The 22,396-nt window shown below is 55.1% G+C and overlaps 1 protein-coding gene across 2 annotated transcripts in view; it reads left to right on the top strand.

Moving 5' to 3' along the window:
• Dnah17 (dynein axonemal heavy chain 17) overlaps positions 1–22,396 on the top strand; it is a 122,233-nt gene that overhangs the window by 41,687 nt on the left and 58,150 nt on the right. Inside the window, exons 32-49 of one of the 2 annotated variants that reach the window (XM_052755897.1) lie at positions 735–860; positions 1,632–1,718; positions 3,306–3,431; positions 4,085–4,245; positions 4,766–4,922; positions 5,813–5,917; positions 8,930–9,087; positions 9,474–9,612; positions 9,769–9,996; positions 10,237–10,374; positions 11,565–11,697; positions 12,294–12,421; positions 13,087–13,235; positions 17,747–18,029; positions 18,126–18,299; positions 18,484–18,691; positions 19,175–19,340; positions 22,008–22,110. In XM_052755897.1, coding sequence (XP_052611857.1) covers positions 735–860; positions 1,632–1,718; positions 3,306–3,431; positions 4,085–4,245; positions 4,766–4,922; positions 5,813–5,917; positions 8,930–9,087; positions 9,474–9,612; positions 9,769–9,996; positions 10,237–10,374; positions 11,565–11,697; positions 12,294–12,421; positions 13,087–13,235; positions 17,747–18,029; positions 18,126–18,299; positions 18,484–18,691; positions 19,175–19,340; positions 22,008–22,110 — 2,769 coding nt within the window. Of the gene's footprint in view, positions 1–734; positions 861–1,610; positions 1,719–3,305; positions 3,438–4,084; positions 4,246–4,765; positions 4,923–5,812; positions 5,918–8,929; positions 9,088–9,473; positions 9,613–9,768; positions 9,997–10,236; positions 10,375–11,564; positions 11,698–12,293; positions 12,422–13,086; positions 13,236–17,746; positions 18,030–18,125; positions 18,300–18,483; positions 18,692–19,174; positions 19,341–22,007; positions 22,111–22,396 lie in introns of both variants that reach the window. The other variant, XM_052755898.1, reaches the window with a different exon arrangement.

Below are 22,396 nucleotides of genomic sequence, written 5' to 3' on the forward strand. Positions count from 1 at the left end.
GCTTCTAAGCTCTTGGAGTCTTGTTCAAAGAGTTGAAGAAGCTCACACAGAAGTAAAGCGTGGGAGGAGGGTGATATTTAGACGCAAAGCAGAGGTGTGGAGGAGATACCTGCAAGGGCAGTGGGCACTCTGATGAATGGCCCAGGACGCCAGCTGTGTCCCAGTACTGTGTCCCAGTACTTGGGACGGGCGTGGGTTTCTCCTTTGATTGACAGGCTTGGGTCATGTAGGCTCTTGCTCACTGCACACATCCTTTTTCTGATCATGTCTGATTCTGATCATGTTCATGCCCAATCATGCAAACCCATGAGATGGTGAATAGGGAATTTTCCCTAAGAGTTAACCGAGAGGACACATCCTGGCACACTGCCCATGTGCCCAAAACTGGTCCACACTGGACTGGTGCACCGCTTCTAGATCCAGGAAGGAAGTTACTAGCTAGCCATGATCAGGGTGATTGGCGGCTCTGTTTAGAGAGGAGAACGAGTGAAGCTCAACACGGGTCCTCGGCGGCCACTGCTTCATTAGGAAAGGGACCAACACAGGCGGAGGCCAACACAGGTGAGGTCCTCGGCAGCCACTGCTTCATTCGGAAAGGGACCAACACAGGCGGAGGCCAACACAGGCGGGGTCTTAGACTGCTAAGTCATCCCTACGCTTGCCCGCTCAGGTGTGCAAATCCCTGGGATGGGACGCACAGGGGCCCGCGAGGTCAATATGAGGTCTCTCCCCAGGTGGAAGTGTGGCTGAATCGGGTGCTGGACCGAATGTGTGCCACACTGCGCCACGAAATTCCAGAGGCCGTAGTGACATATGAGGAGAAGCCGAGGGAACAATGGATCTTTGACTACCCAGCCCAGGTCTGACATGGATGGGACCCACTGCAGTGCAGCTCCATGGGGATCTTCTTGTGTCTCCAAGGCCCCAGGCTACCCTCTGTCTGTCTGTTGGGAATGGGTTTAGCTGCTCGGCATGAGGTCTTTTAAAAATTCGTTTTCCTTTATTTTTATTTTGTGTGTATGGATGTTTTGCCTGTGTGTATGTAAGTGCACCACTTATGTGCAATGCCTGCGGAGGCCAGGAGAGGGCATCAGATCTCCTGGAACTGGAGTTACAAATGGTTGTGACCATCCATGTGGGTGCTGGGAATCAAACCCAGATCCTCTGGAAGTACAGCTAGTCCTTTTTTTGTTTTGTTTTGTTTTTTTGAGACAGGGTTTCTCTGTGTAGTTTTGGTGCCTGTCCTGGATCCAGCTCACAGAGATCCGCCTGGCTCTGCCTCCCGAGTGCTGGGATCGAAGGCGTGCACCACCGCCACCTGGCCAGCTAGTCCTCTTAACCACAGAGCTGGCTGACCAGCCTCATGACCTCATCTTTTCCTTTGTTCTTTTTCTTTGGTGGGGGGGAATGGGGGGGGTTTCAAGACAGTTCTCTATGTAGCTCTGGCTATCCTGGAACTCACTCTGTAGACCAGGCTAGCCTAAACTCAGAGATAGATCTACCTCTGCCTCCCGAGTGCTGGGATTAAAGACGTGCACCACCACCGCCCGGCTACGACCTCATCTCATTATCCATAAAGAACAGTTTCTCATGCTCTGTGTTGTTTTCAGGTGGCGCTAACATGCACGCAGATCTGGTGGACAACTGAGGTGGGCCTGGCCTTTGCGAGGCTGGAGGAAGGATATGAAAATGCTATCAAAGACTACAACAAAAAGCAGGTGTGGGATCCCTGGGGCCCTGAAACTGCCAGGCAGTAGCCAGAAGCCCCTTCTTTTAATTAGGGTTTCTATTGTTGTGATAAAACACCATGACCAGCCAGGCAGTGGTGGCGCACACCTTTAATCCCAGCACTGGGGAGGCAGAGACAGGCGGATCTCTGTGAGCTCAAGGCCAGCCTGGTCTACAGAGAGAGTTCCAGGACAGCCAAGGCTGTGACACAGAGAAACTCTTGTCTCGAAAAAAAGAAAGAAAGAAAGAAAGAAAGAAAGAAAGAAAGAAAGAAAGAAAGAAAGAAAGAAAGAAAGAAAGAAAACAAAAAGCCACCATGACCAAAAGCAACTTGGGAAGGAATGGGTTTAGTTCAGCTTACAGTTCACAGTCCATCATCCAGGGAAGTCAGGGCAGGACCTGAAGCAGAGGCCATGGAGGAACACTGCTTTGTGGCTTGCTCCCCAAGCCTTGCTCAGCCAGCTTTCTTATGCAGCCCAGCACCACCTGCCCAGGGATGGCCCCACCTACCACAGGCTGGGCCCTCTCAGTCAGTCACTAACTAAGAAAATGAACCATGGCTTGTCCGCAGGCTAATCTGATGGGGGCATTTTCTCGGTTGAGGCTCTCTCTTTCAAATGACCCTAGCTTGTGTCAAATTGACATAAAACCAGGCAGCACAGGCCCTTCTCCAGGGTGTTCACTCTGTTCACTGTCTGTGTGGATCAGTAACAATCCAATATCAACCTCAGAAACACAGAACTCAGTATCTCCTCCAGAAATCACATACCACCACTGGCTTTAAAAACAACAACAACAAAAAAAAAAGTGTGTGTGTGTGTGTGTGTGTGTGTGTGTGTGTGTGTGTGTGTGTGTGTGTAAACCTTAGGAGGTTCCTCAAGAAGTTGTCCACTTTTTTGTTTGTTTGTTTTTTGTCTTTGAGACAGGGTTTCTCTGTGTAGTTTTGGTGCCTGTCCTGGAGCTCGCTCTGTAGACCAGGCTGGCCTTGAACTCACAGAGATCCACCTGCCTTTGCCTCCCGAGTGCTGGGATTAAACGCGTGTGCCACTACCGTCCGGCCCACTTTATTTTTGAGTCAGGGTCTGAAACTTGCCCATTAGGCCAGAACGGCTGGTCAGTGATCCCGAGAATCCTCCTGTCTCTGCCTCCCTGGTGCCGGGATTACAAGCACGTGCCGCCATGCCTCACTACTTATGTGGATCTGGGAATCAAACTCAGGTCCTTGCGAGGACAGCACTTGACTAGCTGGGGACACCATCTCCCCAGGGCCACGGTCAACATTTTCTCTTGTAGCTTCAGAACCTTCCTCATGTATAACTTGATGCATCGTGCCAGCTTTGGTGGCAGCTGTTTTTACTGAATGTCCATGCTCCTTCTTCTAAAGGCATCCATGGTCTCCCCGCCTGGGAGGAGAGGAACTTTTCATTTTTTCCTTGTGATAAACAAGGGCTGGTGAACTTATACACACACATGGTGGGGAGGTCACTCTCTGTGCCCCCCTCCCCACCCTCCCACCTCCCAGCATCCAGTGTGGTAGCTGCCAAGCAGGGTCCCAGCACAGGCACTTCTTTCTGCAGATCAGCCAGTTGAACGCACTCATCACTCTGCTCATTGGAAATCTCAGCGCTGGGGACAGGATGAAGATCATGACCATCTGCACCATCGACGTGCACGCCCGAGATGTGGTGGCCAAAATGATCACTGCCAAGGCAGGAGCACCCCTGTCCCGGGCAGGCTGGGGAGGGCTGGGAACTGGGCTTGGGGTTGACTACACACTCAAGAACTCCAGCCTCTACCCTCTCCTCTTCCCAGGGAGGTGACCAAGGAAGTTGCTGTTCTTCACACACACAGACACACACACACACAGACACACACACACACACACACACACTCCATAGAGATCAGATGAATAGGGTACTAGAAGTTTTCATTCTTTTGTGTGTGTTCATATGTGCACACATGCATGCACATGCATGTGTGCACCTGTGGAGGCCAGAGGGCAACCTTAGACAATGTCACTCATCTACCTTCTTTTTGGAGGCAAGGTCTCACATCGGCCTGGAACTCAGCAAGCAGGCGAGGCTGGCTGGCCAGGGAGCCCCAGGGGTCCTCCTGCCTCCGCTCCCCAGCACTGGGATTACAAGCACACACCATCACACTGGCTGGTCTGGGGATTGAACTCAGGGTCTCTTATACTCTCAGCAAGTTCCTTACTGACTGGGCCAACTCCCCAACTCCAGACTTTTCTGTTTGTAGCGGGCTGAGGCCGGAGGTATTGAAACAGTTGTACATAGGATTGAGAGGGGAGCCCCAGGGACTGGCCTGGAGCCAGGACACATGGGGCTTCCTTGTGCAGGTGGAGAGCTCGCAGGCCTTCACCTGGCAGTCACAGCTGCGGCACCGCTGGGATGAGGAGAAGAAGCACTGTTTTGCCAACATCTGTGATGCCCAGATCCAGTACTCCTATGAGTACCTGGGCAACACACCACGGCTGGTCATCACCCCCCTCACAGACAGGTGAGGACACGACACCCATCCCGCTACACCACACACCTCCTTGGGCCCTTCCCCACGGTTCCTCCCAGCCTTGGCTCTAAGGCTAGAAGAGCCCACATCTGGGTGAGGAGGTCCTGGGCTCAAGACCCAGCCCAGCCACCAGGCAGGAGCCCAATTTCAGGCTGGGAGTCCTTGGTCTGACACTGGCTGTGTCTTCAGGGGGTTACTTCAGCTCCCTGAGGCCTACAAAGTGGGGAGAGTCCTCGTGAGTGTGTGAGCATTGAGTAAATTGTAGGACAATAAACGCACTCAGCCTAAAAACTGTGTCTGATGAGTCCAGAGGGCCCACTCCCCAAACCCACAGGAGGGCCATGCCTCCACCACACCGTCACATCCGAACAGAGAGTGTTCCTGCTCTCTGCCTTTTGTCCCTCAGGGGGCTGAGCTTGTACAATAATAGCCCCACAGTTCACAGAGTAAAGCACATTATGGAACGGGCCCTGGGGTCACGGTGCCCCCAGTAACTGGAGGTCCTTGGCAGGTGCTACATCACGCTCACGCAGTCCCTCCACCTGATCATGGGCGGAGCCCCTGCGGGCCCCGCTGGCACAGGCAAGACCGAGACAACCAAGGACCTGGGCAGAGCCCTGGGCACCATGGTGTACGTCTTCAACTGCTCGGAGCAGATGGATTACAAGGTGTGTGGAACCCACAGACAGAACCCGGGGGACAGTGACTGGGCATTGAGAATACCCTGCCAGCACCCCCTTTTGGAGGTAGGGGGTCTCAGCACCATGTGTCCTAAAGGTCCCCTAAAGGGACCAAGATTGTTCCAATAATTAGAGACCACAGATAAGGAGTGAGTACCCACTTACATTCTGTGTGGGTTTAGGGTGAAAGTAGTGTCCAGGTGGACTCTGAAGGGGACAAGAGATGGGAGGTCAGTTCCACCAACCACAGAAACTTCAGGGTCATGTCTACTCAGAGGACAAAATGGGAGGGGAGAGACCCCAGCGGTAACAGTACCACAGTACCACAGACCACAGCGGTAACAGGAAAGGCGTGGGGGCTCTCAGTCTGCAGGGGACTCCCTCCCCTTGGATGAGCCCCACAGTCTAGGGGTCCCATCCTGAGGCTGAGGACAGTGCCCATGACCCCTGCTGACTGACGGTCATACCATCATGTTGCCCCCCATGAGCCCTAGAAAAGTGAGATCAGATGATCCTAAAAGGTAATTCTGTTTGGACTCCATGGGTGTGTCGATTACCCTGCAGGGGACAGCATGTCACACTCATAGGCGAAGGTCCTCTAGGAGCTGGCAGCCCCAGCCCACCTTAGAGGATTCCTCCTCCTCCTCCTCCGTGTGCATAAAATGAGAAGGTGAAGGGGAAATGGCTGAGGACTTTCCAGCCCTGCCTGTGCCCGAGCCTTTTGCTTAGAGAAGCGCCGGGGCTGTATGAGTTAGGCATGAGAGGATGCTGTCTCCAGGCATGTGCCAGTTGCCACATGAGTGTGCTAAGACACAAATCTGCTTCCTGCAGGCCTTTGGAAGTCACACCCTCCCTTTGACCTGTCTTTCCTTTCGTAGTCCTGTGGAAACATCTACAAGGGCCTAGCGCAGACGGGAGCCTGGGGTTGCTTCGATGAGTTTAACCGGATCTCGGTGGAGGTCTTGTCTGTGATTGCTGTACAGGTAGGGCCCTTCTGCTCGGTCTCTGGGTCAGTGGGGGGCCTGGAGCTTTTGCCCAGCTTTCATGGTATCTCAGACACCAGAGACCCTGTCCACCCCAACAGCTGGGCCCTGGACAGTGGGATGACACAAAGATGCCTCGGACCCCTGCCCTGGTTCCTAGGGGCCCTAGGTAGTTTACACACAGAGAGGAAATAGAGTCAGAGACGGTAGACCCTGTGCCAAGGGAGATGTGGAGGCATAACTGGGTCTGCTTGAGGGTGCTAACATAGAAAATCGTGTTGGGTGTGGTAGCAAAGACTATAATCCCTGCCACTTCGTGGTGCAAAGCCAGGAGGCTCGCCACAAGTTCAAGGCCAGGCTGGTCTATGTAACAAACTCTAGGTTAGCCAAACGTAGATTGAGTGTTTTAAAAAACAAAGAGGGCAGATGGGGGCGGGTGTGTGGGGGGGTGGGGAATATTTAACAACCCTTAGTTGTCTTTGTGATTGTACAGCCGGGCAGCAGGGCAAACCAAAGTGGTCCAGCATGTCCCTTCCCACCACGTAAGCAGGCTGTATGTATAGTCTGAGGAAGGAAGTGACTGCGGATCGAGGCAGCTGGCTCCACCACAGCTGGGCTCCGTCTTTGAATGTGCTTAGAGCAGTTGCCTGCCTGCATTTGGCTGGGACTCAGCCATGTGCTTCCAGAATTAAGTTACTGTGTGTTTACACACCAGCTAGGTTACAGTGCATTCACTAGATATCCATGTAGAGAGAAACTACTATCCTAAGATTAAGTTCAGTATGGACGTGGCCTCAGGCCAGACCAGTGAACCTGACAGAGGAGAGGGAAGGGCTTCGGCGCGTAGGAATCGGTGGAGCTGGGCTTCGGTGAACATGGGAGTGTCTAACAGGAGAGGAGCAGGAGGGGAAAGCATGGCTGTGTGTCGAGGGCATTCCCTAGCAGGGCACAGGACAGCAAAGGGGAACCCAAGGCAAGGCAGGAGCAGGTTCCTCAGACGAGGTGGGCGACTATGCCAGCACCCCCAGCTCTTAAACTCACCAGCACGGCCCTGCCATGTGTATTGAACAGGCATTGCCACATTTCAAACAGGAGCCCAGCAACCCTGGTGCCCCACAGGCTGGAGAAACCGTGGGCTCTGAGGTCAGCTGAGGCTGGCCTCCAATCCCAGATCAACCTGCAATCCCGTCTCTGGAACCCTAGGCCAGAGCTCCTACTTTGAAGGTCCTAATAAACCAGGCCTCAATACTAGGGACAGGGTTGTTGTCCTGGGTAGGGTGGGGATGTGCTGGTCTGGGAAACGCCAGCAAGAGCTCCAAGGTTACCCAGGAAGGGGTGCTGGGGCGGGGTTTCCGGTCTTGTCATAAGACACTGTTGTCCCTGGCACAGAAGTTGACATCAAAGACAATTAATCTAAGAAAAGTGAGTCAGGTGAGGGTCCGGGCACCCAGCTTTCATCCCACTGTCCCTTACCCGTCACCACCTGTCCCTCGAGTGACAGGTGAGTGCTTTGTGGTAAGAGAAGCAGCTAATCCTGTTGGAATTTCAGTAGGAAAGCTAGTGGGGAGGGTTCCTGACCACCCATGCAGGGACGAAGCAGGGGAGAGAGGACCACAGCCCGGGAACCTTACCTCCAGAGCTCTTGGCAGCTCCCCATCCCCCAATCTGGGGCCAACTGAGTTTGCCAAAGTGGCAACCGCCCCTCACCCTCCTCATTCTGGGCCTAACCTCCAGCCCCCAACCAGTACACACTTGAAGTTCCTGCCTCACTCCGAAGTCAGGGAACAAACCCTAGAATGTTCCACGGAGCAGGTTCTGCTTATGGACAAAGCAGACCTGGGAGCAGAATGGGAAGGTTCTGACAGCAGGAGATGTTCCCGGTTCTCACCCTCTAGTCCTGCCCAGGTGTGAGCCCTGTGGGCTACAAATTAGGAGGGAACCCCATCATGACACAGCCGGGCCTAGGAACCAGGCCAGCAAGCTGTGTGGTGGGAAAAGAAGCCCATGAAGGAGAGACTTCCATCACGAGCCAGGAGCTCCCTCAAGTGGTGACCTTAGGGTTTGCAGCCTTCTGAAGGTTTCCCTAAAATCCAAGTGCTGCCCAGGTCCCGGAAGCCCCTCTATCCTGGTAAGCAGGAGGTGGCCTCAGTGACCTCTGGTAGCTTCTTGTCAGAAAATTGACAGAATTCAGCCACGGTCATGGCCAGAGGGCACTCTTGAGACTAAAGCCCACCTGAAGTCTGCTATATAACACCCATGAACTACAAAATCCCCAGCAGGAATCAAGGGTGTGAAGGTCATTGCTAATTCACAGCTGTCAGATTCTGTAACTGAAGTGGGGGTGCAGGGGTGAGGCAATAATACAGTCAGTAAAGTGCTTGCCACATAGACCCATAGATCTGAGCTTGATTCCCAGAACTCATATAAAAAGCCAGATGTGGGGACTGGAGAGACGGCTTGGAGGTTAAGAGCACCTATTTCTTTCAGAGGACCTGAGTTCAGCTCACGGCTTTGGGGGAATCCGACACCCTCTTCTGGCCTCCTTGGGCAGCCAAACACACATGTACATACAGACACAAATGTACACATAAACATGTTTCAAAGGTAGGGGACAGATGCTGCCAGGTGCGGCGGCGGCACACACCTTTAATCCCAGCACTCAGAAGGCAGAGGTAGGCGGATAGCTGTGAGTTTGAGGCCGGCCTGGTCTACATAGTGAGACCCTGTTTCAAAACACAGAGTCAGACACACGGGGTGTAATTGCAGTGCTGTGGGGGGAAGACGAGAGAGGAAGAAGGGAGATGACTCTGCCAGCCAGTCCAGCCACTTGGGGAGCTCCACATTCAGTGAGAGCTCTCAAAAACCCTCAAACAAAGTCAAGTGTAGAGCCATAGAGGGAGACGCCCATTGCCATCTGGCTTTCACATACGTGCATACCAACACACATGCACACACACATTTGCACACACAAATGGCTCCATGTTGGTGTGTGTCTGCGTACCAACTGTCTAGGTAAAGTGTGTCCAAGATGCAATTCGGGCCAAGAAAAAGAAGTTTAACTTCCTGGGCGAGATAATAAGCCTCATCCCCACCGTGGGCATCTTCATCACCATGAATCCTGGCTACGCCGGACGCACAGAGCTGCCGGAGAACCTGAAGGCGTTATTCAGGTGAAAGGGGAGGGGCCCCAGCAGTGGGGGGGGGGCTGAAGAGTGAGTGGGGGTGGAGGAGCCCAAAGCTAGCTGCCAAGATGGAGTAGGGGCAGCAAGAAGGCAGACGGGTCCGTCAAAAGCCCTGAGGCTCCTCAAGTCGGGGCAGTCCCTAGCTGAGACACTGGCTGCTCTCCACGAGGAGAAGGAAAGCGGGTCAGAACAGGAGTAAGGCCCGGAGCTTTCTGAGCCGGGTGTGTGAGGAATGGTGGGGAAGGGCTGGATCCCAGCTCCATGTGCCCAGAGCCGACTGGCAGGGACCCGTGCCCCAGTGAAGAGGGGCAGGTGGCAGCTGAGGGGCCAGAGAAACCAACGGGGAGAAAGACGGCCACTTGCTCACCTCCCAGGCCCTGTGCTATGGTGGTGCCCGACTTCGAGTTGATCTGTGAGATCATGCTAGTGGCCGAGGGCTTCCTGGAAGCCCGCCTGCTGGCCCGCAAGTTCATCACCCTCTACACCCTGTGCAAAGAGCTGCTCTCAAAGCAGGTGTGTTTTTCCAGTTCCTGGGGATCCTGGTTGGGCCTCAGGGTTCCCACACTTCTGTCTCTGCCCTCCCTAGCCCCGACACCCACTCCGAGCCTGGCAGTGTCAGCTGGCCACTGTAGGAAGGTGCGTTCACATCCGTGTTCCCACTCCCCACAGGACCATTATGACTGGGGCCTTCGGGCCATCAAGTCTGTGCTGGTGGTGGCCGGCTCCTTGAAGAGGGGAGATCCCACCCGGGCAGAGGACCAGGTGCTCATGAGAGCACTGAGGGACTTCAATATCCCCAAGATCGTGACTGATGACTTGCCTGTGTTCATGGGGCTGATCGGGGACCTCTTCCCTGCTCTGGACGTGCCTCGGAAGCGAGACTTGAATTTTGAGAAGGTAATTCTCACCCCCACCCCCATCCATCCTAAGAAGCCTCCTCTTGGCTACAAGAATTCTGGGGCTGTGAGCTGCTTCCTGCGTCCCAGCCAGGCCTGGGTTTCAGAGCTGAGGGTCACGGGAGGATCTGGAGTTGGGGCTCTGGGGCAGTGTGACTTCTGGGTGACATTAATGCCAATACTTGAAGCTCATCCACACCGAAGGCCATCTTCCTGCATCCCCTCCCGCCTTGTCTCTCAGATCATCAAGCAGAGCATTGTGGAGCTCAAGCTGCAGGCGGAGGACAGCTTCGTGCTGAAGGTCGTGCAGCTGGAGGAGCTGCTTCAAGTCCGACACTCGGTGTTCGTCATCGGGAACGCAGGCAGTGGCAAATCCCAGGCACGTCACCAGCATCTGCCAGTATCCCCCATCACCTGCCACCCATGTGTCCCACCTGCCTCCCTGAGCTCCCACACACACTCACACACTCCTGGCATTGCCTGGGGCCATGGTGAACCCTGGAGGGTAGCACCCAGCGACACCAAGGGCGGTAACTCTGGCATTCTGAGCCAGTCAAGTGTCTGACCAAATGCCTCCAGGGCGGGACGCTTAGGTTCTTATCAAGATCCATTTCTGAAGACAGAGGGGCCAGGGGACAGCTCAGTTAGTGCAGCTCTTGCCTCACAAGCACAGAGACCCAGTTTCCAGAACCACATAGAAGCCAAGCATGGAGTACTGTGCTTATTCTAATCCCAGCACTAGTGAGGAGGAGACGGGAAGAATCCCTGGGGCCTGCTGGCCACCAGCCCTAGCCAGCCTGATTGGTAAACTCAGGCACAGTGAGAGACCCTGTCTCAAAACGATGGCATCCTGAAGATGATACTCGAGGTTATCCTCTGGCCTCCACATTGCATGCGCACATGACATACACATGTACACACACACACACACACACACACACACACACACACACACACCTCTGAATTTTAAAAAAAAAAACAAAACTAGCTGGGTGTAGTAGTACACACCTTTAATCCCAGCACTGAGTCAGAAGCAGGTGGATCTCTGTAAGTTTAAGGCCAGCCTGGTCTACATAGAAAGTTCCAGGTCAGCTGGGGCTGCATAATGAGACCCTGTTTAAGAAAGTAAGTCACAAGGGGTCCTGGCAGCAAGTTATTGTTTAAAGAGCAGAAACTGTTTGTATTTGGCATTTAAAAATAAGATGTGCATGTGTGTATGTACACACAGAATATCCTTCAGTGTCCTTAAAACCCATTTCTCTGAGTCAAAAACTCCTGAGTGGTTTTCCTCCATGTCTTTTGTTTTTCTCCATGCATTACCTGTGTGGTGAGAATGGATCTCAGGTGCCTTTCCAGGTCCTAGAATAGTCTCAGGCTCGCTCTCTGGGACCAGTCAGCCCCCATCTCCCAGCCTGCACTGCTGTCCAGGGGACACAGACCCAGCCACACCTGCCTCTCACTTCACCAACACACCTGGAGCTGCAGAGGGCTGCCCCGTGTGGACTGTGTGCCAGGCTCGGGGACAGGTGGTGTGGACACTGAGTCAGTGAATGATCCCACCCTTGTCAGGTCCTCAAATCCCTCAACAAGACCTATCAGAACCTGAAGAGGAAGCCAGTGGCAGTGGACTTGGATCCAAAGGCTGTCACCTGTGACGAGCTGTTCGGCATCATCAACCCGGCGACCAGGGAGTGGAAGGACGGTAGGTGGGGTGGGGTGCAGGAATCACCTATGGGACAGTCGCTGTGTTCAGTGGAGTAAGGCTTTCTGAGACCCACTCGGTACCCGAGCGTGCTCCCTGGGAGGAGTCACAGCCTGCGCAGGTCCACACCACTGCAGAAGAGCCAGCGGAGCCCGTGCTGGAGCACTCGGTGCACAGTGCTCCTGCACCACTAGGCAGGCAGGAGAGGGGCTGAAACGGACTCAACACAGTCCAGGTAGAGGCCTCTCGCCCCAGGGGGACCCACAGGTGGAGCTGCGCTGAATGTGGCAGCCTGCAGCAGGACGCCTCTGGGGGTGAAGTAGGCCTCTGTCCACAAGGGCCTCAAAAGAGGGGTCAACGGTGGAAAGGGGTGTGAGGGTCAGAAGAAGGCCAAGAGCAGGGCAGAGGGCAGACACCATGGAGAGCAAGAGGGCCACCAGGGTCCCTTTAAGTGGGTACCCGCCACCTCTGAGAAAGTGAGAGCCAGGCCAAGTTCAGATCACCCGGGCAAGAAGGAGTGAAGGCCCCAGAGTGCCTGGCATGCCATTCAGCCCCTCAGACGTGGCTATGGGTGTCACAGGCCTGCCTCCCTACAGGCCTGTTCTCAACCATCATGCGGGACCTGGCCAACATCACGCACGATGGTCCCAAGTGGATTGTCCTGGATGGGGACATAGATCCTATGTGGATCGAGTCCCTCAACACAGTCATGGATGACAACAAGGTACGTGACTCCTGGATTCCCAGCTGAACCCCTAGTCTCCACCATGAGAAGGGAAAGTGTGAGGACTTACAGGCAATACACAGTGTACACACAGTGCGGGGGGTGGAGGGTGGAGGCAGGGTGGCTGGGAGGGAGTCTCTCAGGAAGCCCACACAGAAAGTCATGAACTACAGACAGCACCTGCCACAAGACATTCTCCATGGAGAATCCACGCACTCCTGAACCTGCCCATGTTTCTGCCTCAGTGTGGGCTGGAATAAAGCTCAGGGCTCATTTTCCAACTCACATCATAGGAACACACTTGGGGAGGCAGAAATGGCCTCCAGAATAGTCTAGAAGCAGCTTAAGAAAATGATTCCTCTCAGCACCAGGGAAGGCGAGGCAGGAGGATCACGAGTTCAAGACCTGCCTGGGCTGCATAGCAAGCCCCTTTCTCAAAAACAGGGCTTCTCAGCTGGGTAGAAGACAACACAGAAGGATCCCCATAGAGGAGACTGCAGTGGTTTTGAAGGGATGTCCGTGTTGGCTAGGAGCCAGGCAGGCGTGCAGGGGGCTGGGGGCAAGGAGAGCTGAGAGATGCAGGAGCCATGTGGCCATGTGTGCCCTCCTCAGTGGCTCCTCATTTAGAGACTGCCACTGACCAATGGGCTTGCTCCACCCCCCAGGTCCTCACCTTGGCCAGCAATGAGCGAATCCCCTTGAATCGCACCATGAGGCTGGTGTTTGAGATCAGTCACCTGAGGACAGCCACCCCCGCCACTGTCTCCAGGGCTGGCATACTCTACATCAACCCTGCTGATCTTGGGTGGAACCCGTGAGTAGGGCTTGGGCTCTCTTATTCCAAATTGTGGCAGAGAAAGTGGTCAGCGGACTGTGTCACAGTGGCATTTGCTTGCACGTGCCCATTCACTCACCTAAGTACCACGGGCCATTTCACCTCATGGTCAGTGGGCTGTAGCAGGGCGGTCCACGCCTGTATGTACTATACTGCTCACCTCACTGTCAGCACAGTAAAGGGGTGAGACATATGACAGGAACTCAGTGACGCCAAAGTACGGCAGCTGATGAAACCTGTGGGTGCTGGGATAAGGGGAGGCCAGCCTGCTTGGAGACGCTGTTATCTCCAAAGACTGAACTCAAGGCTGCCACCTGAGAGGAAGCACTCAGGAAGTCCAGGATCTGGGTCAGCATTCCAGAAGACTGGCACTGATGGGGAGCCCTGGGGTGGATGGTAAATGAAGGCTGAGGGCCAGGAAGAGAGGACCATTTGTGACATTAAAAGTGCTTCCAGCCTTGCCTGTGGACAATGGGGATGAGGTGGGGAAGGCATGGGGATGGGGGTGGGGAAGGCATGGGGATGGTGGGAAGGCATGGGGATGGTGGGAAGGCATGGGGATGGTGGGAAGGCATGGGGATGGGGGTGGGGAAGGCATGGGGATGGGGGTGGGGAAGGCATGGGGATGGGGGTGGGGAAGGCATGGGGATGGGGGTGGGGAAGGCATGGGGATGGTGGGAAGGCATGGGGATGGTGGGAAGGCATGGGGATGGGGGTGGGGAAGGCATGGGGATGGGGGTGGGGAAGGCATGGGGATGGTGGGAAGGCATGGGGATGGTGGGAAGGCATGGGGATGGTGAGAAGGCATGGGGATGGGGGTGGGGAAGGCATGGGGATGGTGGGAAGGCATGGGGATGGGGGTGGGGAAGGCATGGGGATGGGGGTGGGGAAGGCATGGGGATGGTGGGAAGGCATGGGGATGGGGGTGGGGAAGGCATGGGGATGGTGGGAAGGCATGGGGATGGGGGTGGGGAAGGCATGGGGATGGGGGTGGGGAAGGCATGGGGATGGGGGTGGGGAAGGCATGGGGATGGTGGGAAGGCATGGGGATGGGGGTGGGGAAGGCATGGGGATGGGGGTGGGGAAGGCATGGACTTGAGTCTTAAGGAACAGGAGATTGATGTTGATATTTCCTGCTTGGACATGTGGCCAATGGTTGACAGAATAGTAAAACTTCAGGGGACACAGAAGAGGTAGCTTGGAGCCAGTGTCCTTAGTCAGCTGGAATAGAAATCCACACATGCTCTAGGAACCATAGGCTCAGGATGAATACCTGAGCGGGAAATGAGCACTTGCTCCATCTATCCATTTATTCATCTACCCACCTACTCACTCATCCATTCATCCACCCATCCATCCTACCACCCATCTATCCATCTCTCCCTCTATCCACCTGTCCATATATTCATCAACTTTCCCATCCATCCACCTACCCACTCACCATCTTCTCATCCATCCATCCATCCATCCATCCATCCATCCATCTACCCACACACTCTGCAGTCCATCTACCCACACACTAATCTATCCATCTGTCCATCCATTTATCTGCCCATCTACCCAATCATCATTAGCCCCTTTCCATCCATCCATCCATCCATCCATCCATCCATCCATCTGTCTTCTACCCACTAACCCATCTGTCCATTCACCTATCCCCACCCCCACCCCATCCAATCGATCCTTCCTGCACACCTGTGTCAGTTGAACCCTGAGCATCCCATGCTAGGGAAGCTGATTTTCCAGGAAAGATGTGAGTCGTTATTGCAGAAGTTAATTTTCTGAACAAAACTCATATTGTTTTGGAAGAGAAACAGATACCCAAAAGTAACTTCAGAAGAGACACAAGGGGCAGTGGTGAGCTACAGACACTGAGGAGAAACTGGAAGGAGCAGGAAGCTGACAGGATCACACACCTGAGAGACAAGCAGGCTCAAGGAAGGGAGCTGGCCCGGATTTGGCAGCCAGGTGCCATCAATAACTCAAGATGGATCCATGGAACCCTGGGGCAGGAGCCAGCACAGAGGAGGCCCTGGAAGTGAAGCTGTCTGCAAGAATTTCGAATTTAAGTGCTGTGTGTGTGTGTGCGTGCGTGCGTGCGTGCGTGCATGCGTGCGTGTGTGTGCTGCAGCAAGGGAATTTATCAAGGTGAGAAGCAGTCCTGGGTGCAGGGAGCAGGCCTGAGGTGTCCAGACGTGCACATCTGTGATGCAGAGAAGGAGATGGAAGTTTGTGGTCAGTGTCTCATCCCTCTTGAGTGGGAGGTGAGATATCTGCTGGGAGGTTGGCCGCAGAATGAGGGCACCGAGGCCCCGGCAGGCACAGGACTGGGAGCTGGCCAGACACCAGGAGACTGCTGAGACGGGAACCTCAGGGGCATCTGCCCAGCAGCACTTGCCAAGTTTTGGGCACTGCCGTGAAGAAGAGCTGCATGCCAGGCCGCCACAGACAGCAGTCCATCCTCTGAGAACTGAGGCCAGGAGCCAGAGGTCACAATGGTGGCACACTGGATCCTTGGAGGCTATTGGGCAGGATTGGTCCCAACTTTTACCAGTTCCTGGTGGCTCGCGACCACCACGGCTGTCTCCACATGGCCCTCTGCCAGGCACCAGATTCAGGGTCTGCTGTAACCCAGGATAACCACATCTTGAGATCCATACCTTGATTATGTCCACAAAGGCTCCCTCCCTAGGTGAGGCCACATTTTTAGTTTATTGGTTGGTGTGGAAGGGCAGCTATTCTGTCCCTTGCAAGCAACTTGGGTTTTCAGGGACAGCAGAAGACAGGAAGGACTGAAGTGAAGCCTGGCTAGAAGATGAGATGCAGGAGAGAAGGCGAGTCATGGGCACACCAAGAGATGGGAGACATCAAGTCACAGATGCTCCAGGATACAGGAAATGAGGTCACGGGACACCGCTGTGGGAAGCAGGAAGGAGAGCCAGAGGTGAAAGTGAATGAGGACAGAGGCAGGAATCGGACACTCCTGGGGTGTCGGGAGGAATCAGAAGAGGTTAAGTTCTGCTGAAGGAGTGAGGAGAGGCAGTACAGGGCCTGCAGAAGGAACAGCAGCCTCAAGCAGACGGCTACAGGGGAGGCCAGGACTCCAGCCAGGAGCCAGCCAGCCCACAGGGACATAGGCCAATGACATGCCAGAAGTGCCTGGACATGTTGGGAAGACTGACCTGTATCTTCAGGTATGTCTGCCTGAGTTTGTGCACGGATGGAAGCCAGTACGCACAGGACTGTGATCCATGACATCACCAAAGCGATGTTACAGTGTGACATGGGAGTCCTCAGCTCGGGCAGTGAAGCAGCCGCCTGAATCTGTGTCTGCATGTCAACCCACCCTACTGAGGACCGCCTGCATGTGGAGTTCACACCGCAGTGCATCCTGCAGGGAGACAGAGATGGTAAAGGCTTCTCTGCCACAGCTTCCTGTCCTGTGTCCACAGCAGAGCAGGAAGTTCCCCGCAGGGCTTCCAGCATGCTCATGGAGAGGCCGGTGGATCCCGGCTGTGGACTGTGGCCTCATGTTTCATAACCTGAGCTTCCTGCTTATGCCTCGGGCATCCTGGAAATGACGCTCGCTGACCCTCGAGGGAGCCTGGCACTGTTTATGCTTTTAGCAGATACTCCTCTGGCACTTAGCATGGGCCCGGCTCCCTTCTGTGAGCTCTAAGAAGAGCAGCCCACATGGTCCTCTGGAGCAGGGGTGATGCAAACATGACCAGATTAGAGAGGAGAGCTGTTGAGTGACTTGCCTCAGGCTGAATCCGGCTGTGGTCCACCATGCTAGCCCAAACGACGGTGCTGGGGCTTGACCCTGTGCCATACAGCCTGGAGTGGTTCCCAGGCGTCACCAAGTACATGGACTTGGACTTGTCCGATGGATGTGTCAAGTTCAGCTTTAGCTCACACCAAATCTCTGTCTACATGGACGTGCATATACGCACACATATGCGGATTCCAGTCACCAAGTGGGTCCTCCAGGCACAGCCGGATGCAGAGGTCCAAATGATGCCATGAGGGTCCCAGCTCCTCTTCTCTCTTCCATCCTTAGCTGTTGCCCCAACCGCAACCCCCAGATGACCTCATGAGATCTTCTCCTAGTCCCCAGCTCTTGGCATCAGCTGCAGCTGGGGGAAGATGCTTCCTAGGTGACAAGAATGACTCAGGAGACTGGGGATGTAGCTCAATGGGTCGAGTGGGTACCTAGTATGCATGAAGCCCTGGGTTCACCTAGTACCGCATAATCCAGGCATGGCCGTTGTACGCCAGCAATTCTACCAGTTGAGAAGTGGAGGTAGGTGGGTCCCCACTGGCCCAGCATCCCCACCAGACCTTCTGAGGGTCTGTAGCTGGCCCTGACAGTGTCCTCCCTTGGCACTGCCACACAGTAGGCTAAATCACATCCCCTGCTTCCCTGGCCACCCCACCAGCGATGTGGAGAGCCTCTAGGAGGACTGACAGCAGCCATCACTCCCCCTCAGGGTGGTGAGCAGCTGGATCGAGAGGCGCAAAGTGCAGTCTGAGAAAGCCAACCTGACCATCCTCTTCGACAAGTACCTGCCCACGTGCCTGGACAAGCTACGGATCGGCTTCAAGAGGATCACCCCGGTGCCCGAGATCACGGTCATCCAGACCATCCTCTACCTGCTGGAGTGCCTGCTCACGGAGAAGAACGCCCCGCCTGACTCCCCGAAGGAGCTGTATGAGCTGTATTTCGTGTTCGCCTGCTTCTGGGCTTTCGGGGGCGCCATGTTCCAGGACCAGGTGACAGGCACCCCGGGGACCTGCCATCCAGACCAGGCCACCCTGCAGCTCCCTTAGCTGAGCCCTTTGGCTCTTCCTTCCTTTTTTTCTTAACAGCTCATTGATTATCGAGTCGAGTTCAGCAAGTGGTGGATCAATGAATTTAAAACGATCAAGTTACCCTCGCAGGGGACCATTTTTGACTACTACATTGACCCCGAAACAAAGAAATTCCTGCCTTGGACAGATAAAGTGCCTGCCTTCGAGCTGGACCCTGACGTCCCCCTGCAGGTAACCTTCCCCAAAGCCACGGCCAGGAGGAGGCTCAGTGTCCCCTCCCTCTCAAGTTATCGCAGGACCTTTCAGTGGTGCTGGGGTCTTAGAAATCCAACGGAGTCTGTACACCAGCTGGAACCGGGTCTGTTGTCTGCTAGCCGTGGCCCTTTTCCCTCCCACCACTCCCCTACCACCCCAGGCCTCTCTAGTCCACACCACAGAAACCATCCGCATCCGGTACTTCATGGACCTACTCATGGAGAAGGCGTGGCCTGTGATGCTGGTGGGCAACGCTGGCACCGGCAAGTCTGTGCTGATGGGCGACAAGCTGGAGAGCCTAGGCACCGACGACTACTTGGTGCAGGCTGTGCCCTTCAACTTCTACACGACCTCAGCCATGCTGCAGGGTAGGAGAGCCTGGCTCCATCCTCACATCTCTGCCCACCACCTCCCCAGCCCATCCCCTGTCACCTCCTCCCACTGTAGGCCTGGGGACTTCTGGACTACTAGTCTTGTCCCCATGGAGGCACCTGAGCGGTGTCCTGGTCAGTGAGGGTCACTGAGGGTCCAAGAGGTGGCTGGTCCAGCTAAAACGATCTCACATCAATTAGGGTTGGCACCAAGGTTGACCCAGTGAGCCAGATCAAGGGTCCTGCCACCTCCACCTCCGAATGATGTTTTAATACAGAAGCTAAGTTGAGTGGCAGATGGTGGACCCCTGCTGGCTATGACACCCCACAGAGGGTCTCTCTCTGGACCAGGCACATCTCAAGATCCTGACCCCTTGCCTCCAACCTCCTTCCTCCCATGGGAGACAGTAGGGCCCTGTAAGGACTAATAGGCACCAGCTCGGGATGTGTGGGTAGTGAATAATCTCCTGTCCCTCCCAGGTGTGTTGGAGAAGCCTCTGGAAAAGAAATCAGGGAGGAACTACGGCCCCCCGGGCACCAAGAAGCTAATCTACTTCATTGATGACATGAACATGCCTGAGGTGGACAAGTACGGCACTGTGGCCCCACACACCCTGATCCGCCAGCACATGGACCATGGGCACTGGTGAGGGGCAGTGAGTGGGCTGAGGAGGTTGGAGGCGTGGCCACAACTCTGTGGGGGCGGGGCTAGAGCTGGGCAGCCCCGTACGGGAGTAGAGGGGGGTAGCAGGAGTCTGGTCGGGGCTGGCAGTGAGACCATGAGGTCATGGGGTGGGGGCCGGGCAGTGGAAAGACCATTCGGGTTCTGTCCTGTTGCCATGCCACAAACATGTCAGTAACTGAGGCCAAGGGGGAACGGATAGCTTCCCACTCAAGGAGGTGCATGTCTGCTGTGGTAGACCAAGGGAGAGCTCTGAGGAAAAGCCCCAGGTCCATCACAGAGGAGCCCCTGGTTGGGGAGCCGTCAGGCAGCTGGGAGCCGGATGCTGTTGATGCTGAGAGGCTGAGGGAAGGCCAGGTGCAAAGGCCCTGTGGCAGGAGGGGACGGGACACAAGGGTGGACTGAAGAAGGAGGGGAGGAGGGTGCACGTGACAGCTTCAGCCTGAAGCAGGGGACTCTGTCCCTGTGGCACTGGGACACCAAGGCGACACACTTAGGAATAATCAGGGCATTCAGGTCATTTACCTCTTCAAATCAGGAAGCAGCCCAGGCCAGAGCTGGCATTAGTTGAGATCAAAAGAACCCCAGAAGCCAGTCAGTGGGTTCTCAGAGCCCCCCTCAGGACTACCCAGAAATGGGGGTATGTGTTCAAGGGGGCCAGGCTGCCTGTTTGAGATCACAGTCCTAACATCCCGTAGCCCACCTTTCCCCAACAGTCAGCACTGACCCATGGGGCCCAGAGGGTGACAGCACATCCCAGGTGGTGGCTGCATGCAGTGGCCCTCAAGGCGAGTAGTGTATTAGTGAAGGAGGAGAAGGCAGCAGTGAGGTGATAAGGTGCCCTGCTCCCCCGCGGCTCTCCTGTGAGGCTTCAGACTGGGTGGCGGCCTAGCCCTCACATGGACCCCCACTGAGCTCTCTGTCTGGCTTTGTAGCACCAAATACAGCAGACAGGACTTGCCAAGACCTCTGTGCTCTCCCCTCCAAAGAGGCTCTCCTGCTGGTTAATCTCCAGCTGCAGCTCGGCCCACACCTGCTTTCAGATTTTCTGTGAAGAAACTTGAGGGAAGGGAGGACTGGCTAGATTTGAGGGGTTTTATTTGGGGGGGGGTTGGTTTTTCGAGACAGGGTTTCTCTGTGTAGTTTTGGTGCCTGTCCTGGAACTCGCTCAGTAGACCAGGCTGGCCTCGAACACACAGAGATCTGCCTTGCTCTGCCTCCCAAGTGCTGGGATTAAAGGCATGTGTCACCACTGCCCGGCTAGATTTGGGATTTCAAAAGATTCCTTTAGGCACCAAGCAGGATGGCTCGGCAGAGCTGGCCACCAGATCCCAGTGGAAGCAGAAAACCATCTCCTGCAGCTTGGCCTCTGCCACCCCACATACACACACAGTGTGACAAAAACCTCCCTACAGATGAGGTCCAGGTGGCCGCGATGGCGGGGACAAAGGGATCCTATTGCGGTCATGTCAGGAAGTATCAGGAGAAGGTACTTTGGGTGCCTGACCCACAGACACGCGGGGACACTGGAAGTCAGTCTCGAGGTTCTGAGGGAGGTGGGTACAGGGAAGGGCTTCTCAGACAAAGCTTTGTGAAGCAAAGCTGGGGGCGGAAAAGCAGCTCCTGTGACTAACATCGGAGTTGTGGGCTCTTGTTCAACAAGAGCGTAGGCCAACACATGATAGTTAACAGACAGGGATCCCTAACTGTGTTCAGTTGACGGAGGAGCAGAGGAGCTGGCTGGAGAATACAAGCAATTCTGGGCTCTACCAAGGGGCAGCAGCCCCAGGGAGAAAAAAGTGGGAAACACACAAAGAGGTACAGCCTCACATTGGGACAGCGACATCACAGAGTGCTCAGTTCCCCTCCTAGTGAGTGTCACCAGTCAGCAGAGCGAGAGGCTGGGGACGCGGCTCCGTGGGTAGAGTATGTGCCTAGCATGCGGAGACCCTGGGTTCAGTCTCCAGCACTGTATAAACCGAGCGTGCTCTGATGGTGTCTGCTTGTAATCCCAGCACTTGGGAGGTGAGAGCAGAGGACCACAAGTTTAGGGTCACCCTTGGGTACACGGGAGGGTTAGATACCAGCCGAGGATGCATGAGACCCTGTCTCCAAAAACAAGTTGAATGGTCCATAGGGTATATGTGTGGTGGCACATGCCTAGGATCCCAGCATTCAGGAAGCTGAGGCAGGAGGATTACCACTAGTCCAAAGACAGCCTGAGTTATGTAATAAGACTCTCAAAACATGTGCAGGAGTGCATACATGCACACACACAAAGATACTCCTAAGTACCTTACAGGTACGCTTGCCTGCATAGGCTCCTGCATCCTTGTAGTGATGCCCAGTGAAGGCAGGAGTACCAAGGTGCCGAGAGGTTATTCCAGTCCGACAAGGCCGACCGCCTCCCCCTAAGGGCTGGACTGGAACTCACAGCTGTGCTCAGTGGCACTTCTGCCGTCCATTTCTAAGCTCCCCTCAAGGCACAGCATCCAGCTGGCTCTCTCACACTGCCACTCTCCTCTAGCTGTCTTCCTTGAGCACCCACAGGGTGATTCGGGGGAGGGGGGCTTCTCTGAGCCTGTGGGGCAATGTTCACAGTGCCCGCCCCTCCCCCCCCACGCCACCCAGGTATGACCGGCAGAAACTGACCCTGAAGGACGTCCACAACTGTCAGTATGTGGCTTGCATGAACCCTACTGCTGGCTCCTTCACCATTGACCCCAGACTACAGGTAAGCAGAGGTCGAGCATTCCTGCCAGGTGCTGAAGGCTGAGGTAGCTCTGGCCCTGGTTTAGAGTGGTAGAGCTTGAGCTGGCATGCTCCAGAGAATTCCCTAGCCTTTCCGTGGCAGGAAATTGAGGGGAGCAGGAAAGGTGAGGCAGCCCTCCTCATGACCCCAGAAGGCAGCCAGATGTGCCAGTGCACACCTGTAATCCCAGCCCTCGGGACATGGAAGAATCCTGAGTTCAAGGCCAGGTGGGCGACATTGCCGGCCTGTCTCGGAACACCAAAGGTTG

The sequence above is a fragment of the Peromyscus californicus genome, unplaced genomic scaffold (genome assembly GCF_007827085.1).
Source record: "Peromyscus californicus insignis strain IS unplaced genomic scaffold, ASM782708v3 Scaffold_3__1_contigs__length_106647218, whole genome shotgun sequence".
In the NCBI taxonomy this organism is placed as follows: domain Eukaryota; kingdom Metazoa; phylum Chordata; class Mammalia; order Rodentia; family Cricetidae; genus Peromyscus; species Peromyscus californicus.